Consider the following 17,974-nt stretch of genomic DNA (forward strand, 5'->3'; position numbering starts at 1 on the left):
TTATTTCTTTCAAAATAACATTGTTATGAAAAGTAACCTAAATATACAAAAAATAAATGAAATATATTGAAAATAACATAGTATCTATGCTGTTATTTGTTTTGGTTTAGGAGATAGTAAGCACAATGCATACAGTTATTTCAGTATATAGGAGATTTGTAAGTACAGAATATTTACAAAAGAAAAATAAATTTAGAGAATGCAGTAAAACCTCTGAATAATGGAATTGGATGGGACACGACTATTTGTCTGTAAATGAGAGATGTCCGTTACAGAGAAGTTCTGCAAACTTAAATTACTCACAGCTCATAAGGTGATTGTACGCATAATCTAGTAAACATACTCGTACTAGTTATGAGTGTAAATACTGACTATCAACTTATCGTACTCAAACGATTGAATATTCGAGGAAATGTCCTCTGTAAGCATGGGCGCCCGAAGATGGGGGCAGGGTGCCCCCCCTCTGGCCCACGAAAATGTATAAGCAATATAGCAAACTACGTATATTAAGTACCAGATATACCAGACATAATATAGCAACCATGGAGTTGAGCCCCCCCCCTAGAAACTTTTCTTTAGGCGCCCCTGTCTGTAAGGAAACAAAAATACAACGGTGTGTGTGTTCATATGGGTGTGTACTGCAAAAATATGTCATATGTGTTTTCTTTTTTCCTCAAGTATACGCCATCCCCTTTTAAAATTTCCTAGTAGTCATGCTGAATGTACAAAAGTAAAAGTAATCCAATAAGAATATGCAACATTATTCTTATACATGGAAAATGTAGATGAAATTCATCAATCTTCACAGTTTATGAATTTCGCGGGGAAAAGTCTGTAATATATATCTACAATGTACATCCTGTGAACAATAATTTCTGTTGGAAATTTGTTGTACTTTATATTGTATAGATTTATTCACATTACAGAAAGTATTTTGTATGCTAAATATACAGTATATGAAGAGAGATTAATTTCTTTCTGTTATGAAGAGGTTATCAAAATGTTAATGGGAAAAGAAGACTGTCCGTGTCCATATATAAGTGTATTTGTAAAAAAGAGGGATCTGTCCCATAATATATATATATATATAAAATTTATTTTCCCTGGACAAAAATATCTGTCAGTTTTATAGAGGCGTCCGTTATTGAGAGGTATCCATTGAGAGAGGTTTGATTCTATTATGTGGGTTTGTCTTTAAAAATGTAATGAAACTAATTGTTTTATATAATTTTAAAGTTTTTTTTCGCTTTTTTTCCCCCATCCTTCCTCAAAACGCTCGCACACGTCACACACGCCTCAGGTCGGCCCTGATTAGTGCTAATAAATATTTTACGTTAAGATTTTGCTTTGCTATCACGATATACACTATTCCAAGTATTTGTTGGTCACAGGTTACTGTTAAAATATTCTAGAGGCGTAAATACGTTACACAACCCTGAATACTATCAGCAACACATATTTATGCAGAAGACCTTCTCGTCTGCATGGAGATGCCACAAATCCATTTGAATCACGACAAGGCATCATGCATCACATACATCTCATTCTACGCATAAATTTCTGCAACGAATGGAGAAATATATAATCCCACATCAAAGCTATTACATTTGAGGGAGAACATAGCGGTGAAGCCATTAGATGGCAATGCTATGGATTTTTGCGGGTTTAGTGTCCTGAAGGTAGTACTTTCGTCGTCGTGTCGTGTCACTACTCTTCGGAGCCCCTGCTAAGCCTGTAAAGAGGAAAGGCAGAAGATTCCCCATCCTGTGCTTCGTACAAACCTTCTATAGTTGCAGTTGGGGCACAGGGCTATTGTCAAGATCCGCGGAGAAGATAATGAGGCCAACAGATTGAGGCGTTGCTGCTTTTCCTAAAGTAATTTTGAGTTAAGATTTAGACACATATAGGAGACTTAAACTTCTGTATACACACAGGCAGAATCTTTGTGGGCGATTATATCTGTTTGGAGGCATTTCAGATAATAGTTTGAATTAATGTCATATGGGATCATAAGTTTTTCGATAGAATATAAAAATATTTCGCTGTCCAGAAATTTACAACAATCAAATAGAAATTTATAACATTGAAGATGCAAATTAAAATATGTTTAAGTCAGGCACTATATAAAAGTCATATTTTACTGTGTATTTAATATATTATTTTAGTGAATTTGGCTTATTGGGACGAATTTCTATACATTGGAATAGTTTTTATTCAGTGAAGTGCTTTTCCCAAGTTTATACATTCGTATAGACCATAGTGCATTACTATTTGTTGAGAGCGTGCGAGGTCTCACGTCGGTAGCTATGAGGTGTAAATTCTTTGCTAGCTAAAAGTAATACACTGGTAGACGGCGCATAAATAAAAACTGCATATTTTCAGCCTTTCGAGAGTACAAATGTTAAAGGAAAAGCGTTGAGTTTGTTTCCCACAACGTAGTAAAAGGTGCCGACCAACCTCCAAATCATTGTGCAGCTCGATACCAATCAGAACTACACGTTGGAAACTCGCTCAGCAAAATTTCCACAGAACTTTGTTTTGACAACTAAGTTTATATGATACATTTACATTAACGATATTTCACTGTGCCCAAGCCACATTGTAAGTATGTCTAATTTAGTTCCATTACAGGGTTTGTATTTAATTATAATAACTTTTAGGTTTGATATATACTCACAATATCTATCTATCTAATATATATATATATATATATATATATATATATATATATATATATATATATATATATATATATATATATATATATATATATAGGGTGTTTCAAAACAACACCGACAACGTTTGGGAGGTGGTTCCTGACACCAAGATAAGACAAAAAGTATAGACCAACCTTAGTGGAAAAAAACCTTCCTTTCGGAGTTATAGACTGCCGAAAACATAAAAATAATGAACTTTAGAGGTCAATAGCTCCAAAACTATGAGACATACCGTAGTCGGGTCAAGACTTTACTTAGGAACTAATATGTGCCTTATCCAAAAATCCATGTTTCAGAATTCTAAGGTGTTCAGGCAAGAATTTTTGTAGAGGGAGTTTGGCTACAACCATATAACTTGAAGTACTCACCAACTAGCCCTATAAAAATGTTGCGGAAGTACCTTAGGATTCTGAAACACGGATTTTTGGATAGGACACATACTAGTTCCTAAGTAAAGTCTTGACCAGACTACGGTATGTTCCACAGTTTTGGAGCTGTGGACCGTTTATGTTCATTTTTTCATGTTTTCAGCAGCCTATAACTCGGAAAGGAAGCATTAGTGCACCCAAGTTGGTCTATACTTTTCGTCTTATCTTGCTGTTGGGAATCAACTCCCAAAAATTGTCGGTGTTGTTTTGAAACACCCTGCATATATATATTTAATGTGAAACTTCAGTCTACTTTGCTTTTATTTCTATAGTTGGTGTCGATACTTTATATATATAGGGTGTAACAAAAAAGCACAGCAAAATTTCAGGGGTGGATTCCTTATGGGTAGACAAGCAAAAAAGTTTGTATGATCATGTCAGAAAATTCATCGTTATAGAGTTACGGCCATTAAGCCGTCTGATGCTGTGAAATAGTCACATTCTGGTTGCCCCTTAATGTGACTCAATGTAAACATCAATAGCTCAACCCCTAATTAAATTAGGAAGGTAAAGTTTGGTATCAATGTATTCCTAAAGGATGAAGCTTTCCGCCGATATGTATTTCATGTATGTGGAGGGTATCACGGTGGACGCGGAAGGGCATGGGCGTCTCTGGTGGGGGACGACGAGGACGCGTTCCCTCCAATATTCGAAGTACAAAATATTCAACATTTTATTCTAATTTAATTTAATGGTAAATGTTTAGCAGAAGGGATCCAGAAGTATGTAAAACATGCAAAATTTACAGGAAAAATGGAAGGTTCAATACTTAGAACTAACCTAACCTAACTAAATCTAACCTAAACTGCCTAATAATAATAGAAATAACCGAAATTATATCATTTTTTCGAAAATTATGCTGGATCCCTACACTAACATAAACTAACCAAACTTAATCTAATCTAACATAACATAACCTAACCTAAATGTTAACCTAATATGAACTGAACCTCCCGAAATTGTAACAATTTTTAGAAAGAATAGCTGGACCCTTTCTGCTAAACATTACCCAATTACTAACGACAAAATAACATATAAATAATAATATTTATTTGGAATATAATATTCAGACTGTAAAATGATTATAACAGTTCTTGATATACCTCAGGGGGTCCGTAAGGGTAAGCAGAAAGGTAACAAATGGAAGCCAAGATAATAAACAGGTTGGGCTAGGTAGTAACATTTAAATCACTTTCTTTGATAGGTTGGGCTAGGTAGTAACATTTAAATCACTTTCTTTGATACCCCTCCTCAAATTTTACATGCCAGAGACGCCAGTGGGGAAGGGTAACTACCTATTTTTTCTGTTTTTTGCATCACGTAGTTACCTTTCCCCGTCCACCATGATACCCTCCACATACATGAAATAACATGTCAAAAGCTTCATCCTTGAGGAATACATTGATAACAAACTTTACCTTTCTAGCTTAACTAGGGGGTGAACTATTGATGTTTAAATTGAATCATATTAAGAGACGACCAGAATGTGACTATTTCACAGCATCAGACGGCTCAATGGTCGTAACTCTGTAACAATGCATTTTTTGACATATGGTCATATAAACTTTTTTGCTTGTCTATCCATAAGGAATCCACCTCTGAAATTTTGTTACACCCTCTCTCTCTCTCTATTATATATATATATATATATATATATATATATAATCAGGTGTTCTGAAAATGACGCCCACGAACCACAGAGCACTATTCTGTAGGTCAAAATAAAGCAAAAAGTACATATAATTATATACCTTTTGAATGTTCGTCTGAAGACGCGATTTGCAATACGTGGCAAAATCGCATTGCAGATAAAGGAGCATACAGTTAATCTACCATCAAATAGTTACATCGATTCTTTCCAGATGGCAGTTAAGTCTATAGACGTTGATACTAGCACCATCTATTAGCGTCGGTACGAATTAAAACAATGCTAATAGAAGAGCAAATACTTACCAAATTAAGCCAAATAGTTTCTACAAAAATACGTATTCTAGCTAAATCAATGTAATTTTATTTTGTAATTAATCCCGAATAAAGAATTGTTTTAAAAAAGAGAATGTCTCAGATCAAAAGACTTGCTTGATTCAAATAATAAATTCTGCTTCATTGCTTAGATGTTTTTATAATGTTTCACCGGTCTCAGTGAGATTTCAAAATATAGGCCTATACATAAATTTTTAATATTGCTTCTTAAAAAAGGTATAATTACATAATATAGATATTTAAAATGAATACATTAATTATACAATTAGACCGTAAGAGAAAAAAATAAAATGTAGAACACAGTGGGATTTGAACAAGGTAAAAATGATATCTTAAATTTACAAAATAACTGTTCAAGAAACATGACTTAGCACGCTCGGCTACCAAGCCAACTATAAAATAAGATGCTGTTACACTATACTCTATACAATCCATAGAACTATATTCAGCTTCTTTTATTCACTACTGTCTTTGGTAAACAAACTACATAAATTATTTTATTCTCAGTCAGAAAATATAAGAGAATATTTTCGAAGGATAATTTAAAGATACTTTATGTAATAAGATTATATTTGACATTTCAAAATTTGAAGTGGTGGACTGATTGTTGGTGCAGTTGAAACATTTTAAAATTTAGAAAAATAAATGAATATAATTATTATTTGGATAACTTTACGTTAACTTGTGTCTAAAATCTAATTCCCATAAATTACGAGCTCATGCGTTAAGAAAACAGGAAACATTTATTGTGGCGTACTTTTTGTGGAAGAATAACGTGTAATTTGTATTCTTAAGTTCAGAAAACTGACACCAAATTTTCAAATTGTATTTATTTATTTACAGTTTCAACAATAACACGAAAGTATCATTTTTGTTTAATCATTACTTAAGTAGCATGGCGTGTAGTTTTATGAGTTGTTGTCTACTTTATGATATTTAATTTCATTTCCTTCCTTAATATCTTAATTCGTGCAGGTTTACTTTTGGCGTAACACTCGATATAATTGTAGAAAAATTATAATTTTCACTAATTTCCTTCCTATTGTTCCCTAAAAGATTTGTGGTGGGCGACATGAAAATATCTCGCTTAGCATACATAAAATTCAATGGGGCCACCAGAAGTAATTGCTAAAAAATTAGAATTCTTTTACAATTTACGTATGAATACGGCTTCCGAATGTATGGCATAAAAATTACAGTGCATAAAACACAAGCTAACCTGTGCTAGGTGGGCACTAAAAAGCACGAATGCTATCTAACCGAGTCAGTGCACAGCGAAGCTGGTGTACCTGCGCTCATGCGCGTCGGCGATGGTGGGTATACTTATGAGCGAGGGTATTGAAATGAAGTGGGTTTTGACAATGATACTAATTTCAATTGCACTTATCATGGTTTCATACTAGTAACGCTAAATTTTTAAACATAAAATACAACTTCTGTACACTGCAGAAATACACTGTCGGTGGAAAATAGCATCTAACAGAGTCACCTTTCATATGTACTCACTTATTTTATCCTTCGTAAAGTAGTTGTAATGATTTTACACTATTAACCGTACTTGTAAACCTAAAGTACTGGTGTATTACTTTGTATTTAATTCTGTCGCCTGCAGAAATTTATTCCTTATAAACATGTGTTTTCATGTAAAATATTCAAATTTGACTGTAAATCTTCCAAAAAAAAAAAACATGGTGCGCCAAAACTACACCAGCACCCCTTAATCCATTCTAGAGATTTATTATCTTGGAGCATGTCCAAATAATTGTACAGATAGGGTTGCCATTCGTCCTGGACAATCGCAAACGACAGACGTTGATAATGGCGTGAGAACTATGGTCGGGGTATTAGAATCTTAGAATATCCCTAGTTACACCGCAATACTTTCATTACACCGGAATACTCTCATCCAAGAGTACATATTCTCCACTGTAGAAAAAAGAAGAAAGACGAAAAAAATACATTCATTCAAAATACCTAAAATTGCAGTTTTAGGAGAGCCAATTTCCAGAATTATCTGGGGAAGGGCTCTCCTATAAGCCTGAGTGGTTTCCATACCCCTAGATTCCCGGTCTTGAATAGTTAATTAAAGGACCCCTACTGATTTAGAAAAACCGGCCGGCCCTTCTGCATGGAAATATTTCTGAAGATTGGCATTTTTGTTCCTGTTTCACAGAAAGTGCTATCCTGGTAATACTAATGTAGAAATGATAAAAATAAATAAATAAATAAAATAAAATAAAAATAGTCTTCTTCAATTGGATGTTTTCTTCAATTTCTACAGTTATAGTTAACATGACAATTATTTCACTACTACAAGTATTTACAAATACATTTTATTGTTATGACGTTAAACAAGTTAGCAACACGAGACTTGCTTCTGTGTCAATCCGCTGCCTCAGTTGTTTAAAACACACACACATACAAATTACTCTAGTTGTGGACCATGATGTAACGTTACCGATGCTAAGAGATGGTGTTAGTATCAAAGTCTTCCAGACTAAAGGAAAGTACGATGAATGACAATTTATCCTGCAATCAAGAAAGGATCAGCCAAAGAAAATCGCTGAAACAGACGATCAGCCAATCAGCATATTGGATGTAATTCTCAGATACCCTCAGTATGACTGTTACGAAATATGTCATATAATTTCCACTTACTCTGCGCTTGTCAGCTGTAGCTCCATCTGGCGACAATCGATGTAACTACTTGATGAAAACTTGTAGAGTAACTGCTTATGTTTCCAAGTTAATCTACAATGTTGCCACATAGTAAATTTTTAATTCTCTGTGGCGGCTGAAGGAGGCCGCGGAGGGTGTTTCATCAAATAGCATTTTCGCTTCATTTTGACCTGTAGAATAATGCTCTGTGGTCCGTGGGCGCCATTTTTAGAACACCCGATATATATATATATATATATATATATATATAATTCTTTTATTTTCCATGCCGATATTTGAAATTAGCGTCCAAACACGGTCAGAGCTCTGTCAACCGTAACTTTGGTTATAGGATAATGTTTCTTTAACCGGAACATCCTTGAGACACGCTCTTATGGTTATAGAATGATGCCTATTGCCAGGATTTGCCTTAGGATCATAGAAACTTACAACTATACATTCCATTTGGGCTGCTGCATTTTTATTTCGTTGAACTCCTCTTTTTTTCTTAAATTTTCTTTCTCTCTCCCCAGTTTCTTATTCCTCAATTCTTCCATAATCATTAACTTTCATTTCATTAATCACCCGTCTCCGTTAGCCTAAAGGGCACAGCGTGGGATGTTAAGCTGAAAATTTCATTTTATTTTTTTACTATTTTGTTCTTGATTTGGAAGCGAAATAAAATAATAAGCATCTTTTATCTGATTCGTAACGTTAATATTATTTATTATACTTACAAGAGCTAAGAGTTCTTGTTGTGGATATATGGTATAGTGATTTCGGTTAGCAAAAATCATAGCCATTGATACAACAATTGTATATGATACTATCATGATCATGATACAATCCACTATCACTGAGGGTAACAACTCCAAGGGTGGTACAAATGGTGCCGGCAGTCTGAAAATTTCAAAAATATAAATATTATATACAGTATGTATAATATATATATATATATATATATATATATATATATTTAGTTTTACTTAGAAAAGAATTATTGATTCTATTTGAATGTAATACGAAAGAATTATGATTAAATAATAAATAGATAAACAAATAAATAAATAAATTAAAAATATTAACCTTTGTAATGTATTACTCTTTTCTTATTAGTATGTCAGAATTTAGTCTTATGGTCAACTATCTACAAAATGTATCATATTCACCGACAGGTATTGAATTATATTATGAGGTAGTTTCTACACCCCTAAATTTGCACGAAGTAATACAAAACTGATTATTACAGAGTGGTCCAACAACAATGACATCTTCGCTGACAAAGGTGAAAAGTACCATATCAGCCAGTACACATACGGTGGGTCAGAAATATGGACACACATTTGAAGTAACTGTAATTTGTTACTGTACACTGTACTGTACAGGGCAATGGAGAGTGATATATAAAAATTGAAAGTAAATTTTCTTTGATTTCAGATAAAGAGTCAAGAGCCCCAGCTTACTTCATTAGCCAAGGCGGCGCTGGGTATGCAGTACCGGCAGCAAGTTACAGTTACATTCATTGCATATCAGAATGATCGTGAGACTGGTGAGACGAGATTTTACCGTAACAGTGCTACCATCGGCTGTGGAAAAGTGGACCACATCTTTACAACGGGAGATAATCAGAAAAAACAAAAACTTCTTGGTGGGTGGGTCTCGCAGTAGCACTAATGCAGCAATATGGTGACTTCTGATTACGTATGGATATAAATGGCGAGAAGCTTGAGGTAATAAAGTGAGTCTAGTTGGTGTTGTTCCTCAATTGCAAGAACTGACTTTCCCAATCCACTTTTTTATTTCCCGTAGACATAATAATATTATTACAAGACACGATTTAAAATGTGGCCATACTTCTGACTCACTCTAATGAAATGTGGAAATATTAGCTAAAATTAGTTCTAGTTAAACTGTTGTAGAGGCTCAGGTGTGTTAGAGCACCGGACATGCCTTTTATAGGAGAGTTCTGCGAAATAATATTCTGGTCTATAAAGCGGCCCTCACAATGTGAAGAAATGGTAAAGGATATGAACACAGGAAGGGTAGATGTGGCTTATAAGAAGCTTATGAGAAACCTCAACCCATGGAGATCAAAGGGCAATGTACTAAAAGGTACAAGAGACCCATGAATGAAGCTGAAGATGAAGTGAAAACACTGACGGAGTATTGATTAAGGTTTTTGTTGATTATTCGAATTGCAGGGATGAATGTTGGGAGTATTGGCAAGAGGCTAAAATATGTGTGCCAACTTAGATACGGAGTTGAGTCTTTGCAATCATATATTGGATTGAACAATGTATTAGGTTGTGATAAACATGGTATTTGGTGCGAAATTATTTTATATTGTGGTGCATTGGGATGTATAAGTATTATAGTCAGTAATATTTAGAGTCAAGAAAACATATTGGTGCAGTTTCTGAAATCTCTGTTACATTCAATTCCAGCATTGCTAATAAGACGAACATAAGTGTAGATCTTGGCTGTAATTTATATTAGTTTAAAGAACGGTTGTCACACTTCATAGTAAAGTATAAGAAATAATATATTAGTTCTATGGAAGCGACAAACAATTAGAAGTAGAAGGGACAAGAGAAGACTTCACACTCAGATCCAAGTACGAGAAAGCATTACATAATCTAAAACATGAAAAATCCTTAGTGTAGATATCATCAGATATAATACGAAGTGCGGAAGAGGAAGTTCAGAACAGTGTATAAATTAATTAATAACATTAATGAAGAAGGGAGGATGCCTCTAGACTTTCAAAAGAACAAGATAGTGACAATACCACAAAGAGTAGGTGCTGAAAACTGCGAGAAGCACAGAACGATAAAATTCTTTACGCATGCTTCATAAACCTTGACTAGGATAATCTATCAGGGTGTCCACACAATTTGGCCCCCAAAAAAACTGACTTTTCCCTGACCAAAGTTCCAGATTTTCCTGACCAATGAATAATTTAAACTTAAGAAAAAAGAAAGAAGCCCCAGTCTCCACCTTCCCCCTAGATGGCTTTGTGCTCTCTCCACTTCTGATTTTTTTTTTTTTTTCAATTTTCTTTAATCCAAAAGAATGTAAATTTACAAGCATATGCATTAGGCCGATATTACACTTACTATTTCATAAATTCAATAAATGAACAATGGGCCTACATCGACTTTTTCCTGACCAATCCGCCATTTCTCTGACTTTCCCCTGATACACTTTTACTTCCCGGACTTTCTAGAATGTGGACACCGAAAGAATTCGTGTGAGAAAAGCAACTCATACAACATTTATGGACTTGAAGAAAGAGTTTAATAATGTAAAAAGGAACAAAATGTTCGAAGTCCTGAAAGAATCAGGAACAAACTATAAGAAGCAAAGAATAATGTGTAATCTACAAAGAATGCAATAGTTGAGATAAGAAGAGATTTCTGGACAATATTCCGCTGTTAGCAGGCAGGGTGAAAAAATTAGATGCATGTCCAAACAGAAGCAACAGGTGTTTAACAGCAGATGCAATATGAAGATCAACAAGAGCAAAACAAAAGTTATCAGATGTACGAGAAAAGAAAATAAAGACTAGAACAGATCACCTAGTGGAAGAGGTGAAAATTTTGTTACTTAGGGATAACAAGCGATAATAGACGCAAACAAGATGTAAAATTTAGAAGAATAGCTTACGTGAAGGAGGTATTCAAAGAAAAACAAAAAGCTTCTAACTGGAAATATCAACATAGAATTAAAGAAAAAATGAAATGAAATGAAATTTTTGAGTTTTACGTCCCACGGTTATGCCGGTTAGGCTAAAGGAGACGGTGATAATGAGTAATGAATGAAATGGTGGAATGAAGAAAGTGGGAGGAAACGGGAGAACCCCGAGAAAACCCACGCACACGGTGTTTGTCCACCACAAAGTTCACTTGGCGGGAGCAGGGTTTGAACCCGAGACCCCTAGCACCAGAGGTGAACGCTCTACCACTGAGCCACCGCGGCCCCTAGAATTAAAGAAAAGACTGATTGAAAGCATATGTATAAAGTACAGCAGCATTGCATGGATATGAGGCACTGAGAACAACCGGAGAATGGAAGAATCCGTAATGTAGTTCTATAGAAAGATATTGAAAATTGCATCGGTGAATAAGATATAAAATGAATAGGGTAAGCTGATCAAATGAACGATAAGGATATTATAAATGACAGGAGAGAAAATGAGTATACAGAAGAATATTCCGGATAGAAGAGATTGAATGACTGGACACATTATGAAACATGTCAAATTCAGGCTGGTAGCTGTGGAAGGAATGGTAGAATAAACCAGTTGAGAATGCTCCAAGAACATTGCCAGAACGAACTTAAAAAGGATGGAGAGATGGAGCGGGAAGGATAACTGTCATTGTTCCTAGATGTAAAGGTAAATCTTTTATCCGCACCTTCTCTTTCTCGCAAAAATTAGTAAAATATCATCTCTCTATGACTACAGTTCTCGAGATATGGCTGCTTAAATATCTAGAAATTCGAACTTTTTTGGCCAATATCTGGGGAACGGTGGCCAGTTGGCCAGTAGACAGTTAATCAGAGGCCACTGGTTACTATTTGGTACCAAAATGTTTATATCCTCTTAGATATTGATCAACATCAATATCATCCCTCTACAACTTATGGTCCCGAGCTATGGCTCCTTAAATTTCTAGGAATTGGCCATTTTTTTGGCCAATATCACGGGAACGGTAAGAGTGACGCGAAAAATTTAATCACTTTCTCTGATAGTTTTTGATGCTCTATCGAGTGCAGGGTTCAAAATTGAAAAAAAAAAAAAAAAAAAATCGCAAATAACAGACAAGCAGACACATAGACATAGAGAATTTAGTAACGAACTTTTTAAGTTCGTTGAAAATACCTAGAGAAAGACTAACTGAAATATACGAACCTAATAGTATGAGATGAATGAATGAATGATAATGATTTAGTGGGGGCGTCAGCAACGCGGCTATATGTTTCCGTCACGACAAATATTATAAGATGTATGGAAGAAAAAGTACATGGAAATGAAAAGTAGAAGTTCGCAGACCTCGTATAAGGTCCAGTTCTTTCTGTTTTGGATATTAAACTTTTGTAGGCGAGCTTGATAATATAGGGTGGACCAAAAGTAAGTATACAATCCCGTACTGATAAACTCATTGCTTTTTATATCATTTCTTTCTATTGCTATCCATCAGATAGACTTAGTTTCTTTATTGTTTGTTCTTAATGTCTTTTTTCTTATATCGTAAACTCGGAACAGCGAAAGCAAATAGACCTATAAGCTAGTATGTTATACTTGATCAATGCAGGATGTATACCTACTTTTGGCCACCTTGTATACACTGCTAATATATATCATGAATTGACAAGTGACAAGAATATGATGGACAGAGTTTTAGGTTATTACATCTCTACATTCTGTGTGTCCCATTTTTAAGATTACTCACAAAATCTACAATAATAACATACGCAATAAGTTTTCTGCTGTCAATTTTAGGTAAAGTTGATCTACTATTACCTACTGGACCAAAATATGTTTATTCCAGACATCAATTTTTAGTAACTTAGCATGGCGAATTAACTTTCTTTTCAACACTAAATGCGGGTTCTACAGAAAATAGCGTGTTAAATAATGCGAAGAACGCTAAATTGATTTGATTGGGCAGCTGGAGACCTTTCATTAAAAAAAAAAAAAAAAAAAAATCAAACACATGACTGAAAAACATATAGTCTTTAAAATCTTTAATCACACAACAACAAAGACACTACACTAGTATATTTCGGTCAGTATCGATTCACTCTTTACTAATATATAAGACTAAGTAATAGTGTATGTCTGTATGTGTGTTTAGTTAACATTACTATGTAGTTTTCAGTACATGTGTTCACTGAAATCACAGGAGATTATAGGCTATCTATCATCACACTTACATTCATGAAGCTAACCAGGAGCGTAATTGATATAAACGTATGCGAGAAAAGAATAGTAGCTAATTTGTTTTGATTGGTTTACCACTTCCATTAAATGGGGTTCTAGACATCGATTTAGCGGGCAAGTCTTTAATGATTTTGTCTAATCACTATTACCAAATGCAGAAAACTTAGTTTTTTCGTGTGCGAAAATGTATCCAGCTTCGGAAAATTTATTTATCGTCAATCAAAGAAGGAAGAGTGTCTGAAATTACAGTAAATTTGTACTCGGGAGAACGAGGTTCTTCAGCTAGATGTCAAAGGATTGCCCTTGTACTATACACATATACGTATACGTAAATATTTCAAACATTTTTCACGTCATATATTTTACATTAAAAAAGTAGAATTAACTAATTCATTATCACTAGGCTACATTGCTATATGCAGAAAGGTAACATTTAAACAAAATACTTCTTTTGGCACGAAGATAAGAGATAACGAAGGATTTTTTGAACATATCCTAAGAGGGGAAAAGACGGGTTCAAAATTACTAGCAAGAATTCAGTATCTCCCGAATTCGTGAAGTTAAAGAAATGAAATTAAGCATATAAACTGTTCGTTAAAAATAAGTGAACAGGTATTTTAGACTATTCGAAATTTCGGCTCCTAAGAGGTGTGGGCGGAAGATGGGATATACTTATAATACTCAAATTTCCCTTTGTTTATTCAAAAAGTGCCGAATGTGAGAATTTGCTTAAGTTGGAGATATGAAATTCGGTACATGAACTCTTAATTAAAAGTATGGGAGTGCGTACTCTTCTTAGGAAAGAATGGTGGCTATTTCTATATTAAAATTTCCCCTTTTTATTGATAAAGTGCCTAATATTTGGAACCTTTAAGCTGGAGGTGAGAAATTCCATATATAAATCCTCGTTTCAACTAAGGGAATAGGCGTTTCATAGTTTTTTGGAAATTCTCTTCCTAAAGGGGGAAATGGGATATTTTTTTATAATACTCAAATTTCCCTTTTTGTTCAGTAAATGACCAATGTAGGGAGTTGAGTTGATTTTGAGTTTAACGTCCCGCTCAGCAGCGAGGCTATATGAGACGTGGACCTACTGATTAACGTGGAATCCGAACCACATGAGCTCCCGCCGGGAATCAAACCCGGGCCTCCCACGCCGACCAATGTAGGGACTCGCTTTTAAGTTGGAAGGGTGAGAAATTCAATATGCAATCGTTTCATTAAAAATGACTGAATATCTCTTTCAGTGTTATTGAAAATTACATTTCAAAAAGGGAAAGAGGGGGGATTTCTACAATATTGAAATTTCCGGTTTTACTATATTTATTACGTCTTATTCTTCCGGTGTGAGTAACGGAAACTTCTGCTAGTATAAGATTGAAACAAAAAAGAAAAAATAAGAGTAATGAAGAAAAGAAAGAAGACACTCACCCAGTTCTGATGTATCCCACAATATGTACATCGTAGCTTTCGTTCAGATTGAGGTATGTTGAAGCAAGAACTCCTAGTACGATTAGCATCAATTCAGTAGGTAAAGGAAAACTACACAATTTCCCAACTTGTGGCTGAAATGGGAGTAAAATATAGGTAATAGTTCCCATTTATATACTATTAGGTCAGTGCAAATGAAATGTCCACCCCTAGGTGCTTCATTTCTAAACGAGAAAAAAATGCAAACTGCAATACCATGTTGATCAAAATTTTTGCAGCCTACAACCATATATGTGTACCATCGGTTAGCCAACGATTCGATTCCGTGGTGAAAGAAGTCTGGAGTATGCGATACGAAGAAGTCCTCAACCGCACGTTGCGCCGTCCAATCATCACGGAAGGTCTTCTCTCCCAAGAAATGATCGAGATGTTGAAGACAGTGGGAGAGCGAGATAGGAGGAATGCGGTGTGTGAGAAAAGGTTTCATACAGCAATCATAGAGAACCTGCACAGTCCTTTGCGCGACAATATTGTCATGAAACATGAGGATACCATGTCTTTTGAACATTTCTGGACGCTTGCATAAAAAGATGCGGTGCATTTAATGGCGTTCAGCATTATAATGATCTGCAGTGATGGTTCAAAAATGAAATGAAATCTAGTATCACGTCCCACGAATATGCCCACAAGGCTAAAAGAGACTGTGATGATGAGAAATGCATGCAATGGTTGGATGAATAAAGTGGGAGGAAATGAGAGAACCCCGAGAAAATTCACGCACACGGTGTTTGTCGAACACAAAGTCCACTTGGTGCAAGCTGGGATCGAACCAGGGACCCCACGTACTAAAGGTGAACTCTCTACCACTGAGCCACGGCGGCCCCGTGCAGTGATGGTTCATCTCGATAAAGGCATGATGGATCAACCCAACCACAAATCGCCATACGTAAAACAACATCGACTATGAGTTTTGGAAACTGTATTGGACTTATCAAGATCCAACTACTGTCCTGACAGTTCACGATTATCGTAGAAAGTCCATTGTTCATCACAAGTGACAATTCGATACAGGAAACTTTCTTGGTTATTCTTTACATTCAGAGAACGGCACGCCTCCAAACGGCGATTCTTGTTGGACAGCATAAATTCACGAGGCACTCATGAATAAAACTTTCACCTTATCGATTGCATAGAGGCGCCGAATGACAGCAATGTAGTATATACCTAACTCGTCTGCAATGGCATGAACGCTTTTCTCCGAGTCTGCTTTCACGGTGTTCCTGAGGAGCTCATTCGAGTATGAAATTAGTTGATGTCCATTTGATTCATTTTGTAACACTGTGTTGCTGGAATGAAATGTGACAACGCAACGGCGAATGGTGAGATAATTTGCCATTCTTGGTCCAAGTGAACTTGTTTTTGGTGGAGGAGTTGCTGTGAAGATTATCCCATTTTGAAGTTGTAAAGAAAACCCGCTCGCAATTGCGTGTTCACCATGGTATATTTTCATACGACCCTGTTCAACAATGCCCTGCTTCTGACTGTCTGGGTACCCCAATCTGTTTGCTGAACGTGTACAGAGTTTGTGACATTAGACATTTTAATCTGTCTCTGTGTGTTGCTGAGGTGAGTTTCCCACGAGATTTGGAAGCGGACATTCCATATGCACCAACCTAATAATTTTCTCTAAAGTTAGATAACCTTACTCATGAACGCTTTTAAATGCGAAAAAAAAAAAAAAAAAAAAAAATACATATCGGACAGTGTCACAAGTATTATAGTAAAGCTTTTATTAAGTTTATCTCATGCCAAATCTTGTAATCAATTCTTCAGCCACTTCCGATGTTGAATCAACTGGAAACTTGTACACTTCTCTTGTGTCCGATAATAATACAGAAATCAATAAATTAAGTCACTACTTCGGCTATCTTGAAATGGGTCTTTTTTTATTTTTTTTAAAATAATAACTATGGGTAGTGATACCAGCTTGATAGATAATTTTGTAACAAATTGTTTTCGAATCTGAAAACATGATTTAGCTATGTTTTGACAAACGGAAATTTAATGTATGAAATAAAAATCAGAGAGAATAAATGAGAGAGAGACAAATTTTGTTAAAATATTAAATAGTACAATAACTAAACTCTGAATGCTTTATTAAATGATGAAATTTTCAACTTCCACAAGAGACCGGAAGTTATTTTTAAAAAATAAATATGGTAAGTTCTTATATATGTATACATGTCTACGAAAATATTAGTATCATTGCAGCGCCTGGTTTCGGCGAAAGAAAATTGCATATCGCATAATAATATAAATTCTGCTAATTCATTTCTACTATGATCATCATTCTACTCCTACAAATGCAGCACATAATTCAAAGTTGGATTTTCGTCTTCGTCTTCGGATTTCAAGCCCTCTTGAACATGCTCTTTTGTGTTTGTTTGTTTGTTTTCGTTAACGGGTTTCCCCTCTTTCCCAAACTCAAAATTCTTCCATGCTTGCCTATCTTTTTTTGTTTCTACTTCTTCGTACACTCTCACGCCTAGTGATAAATGTCTGACATGAGACAGAAATAACTACCAATCTCATTCCCATGTGTTATTAGTAAGTTCCTTTCTAGCTACATACGAAGAGAACTTCATACGGTTTGATCGGTATTTTGCTCGTGATGCGCACGTTCGTTGCGATGGTATTTTTATTTCCTGCTTATATGGTATATATATGTATGTATCAGTGTTTTTAATTCTTTTTCTTTTTAATTTGCATAGCGATTTGTATGCTTTGTATCGCATATTCGGCAATATAAAAAA

At 35.1% G+C, this 17,974-nt stretch overlaps 1 protein-coding gene across 13 annotated transcripts in view; it reads right to left on the reverse strand.

The window, feature by feature from the left end:
- The window catches only part of LOC145688238 (prestin-like), a 342,947-nt gene that overhangs the window by 45,095 nt on the left and 279,878 nt on the right, over positions 1-17,974 (reverse strand). For all 13 annotated transcript variants that reach the window (XM_081762165.1, XM_081762155.1, XM_081762157.1 and 10 more), the window contains 2 exons: positions 15,162-15,295; positions 8,524-8,686 (listed from right to left, as the gene is read on the reverse strand). In XM_081762165.1, the coding sequence (XP_081618291.1) occupies positions 8,524-8,686; positions 15,162-15,295 (297 nt within the window). The remainder of the gene's footprint in view (positions 1-8,523; positions 8,687-15,161; positions 15,296-17,974) is intronic.

The sequence above is a fragment of the Thermobia domestica genome, chromosome 6 (genome assembly GCF_964235325.1).
Source record: "Thermobia domestica chromosome 6, izTheDome1.hap1.1, whole genome shotgun sequence".
Taxonomy (NCBI): Eukaryota; Metazoa; Arthropoda; class Insecta; order Zygentoma; family Lepismatidae; genus Thermobia; species Thermobia domestica.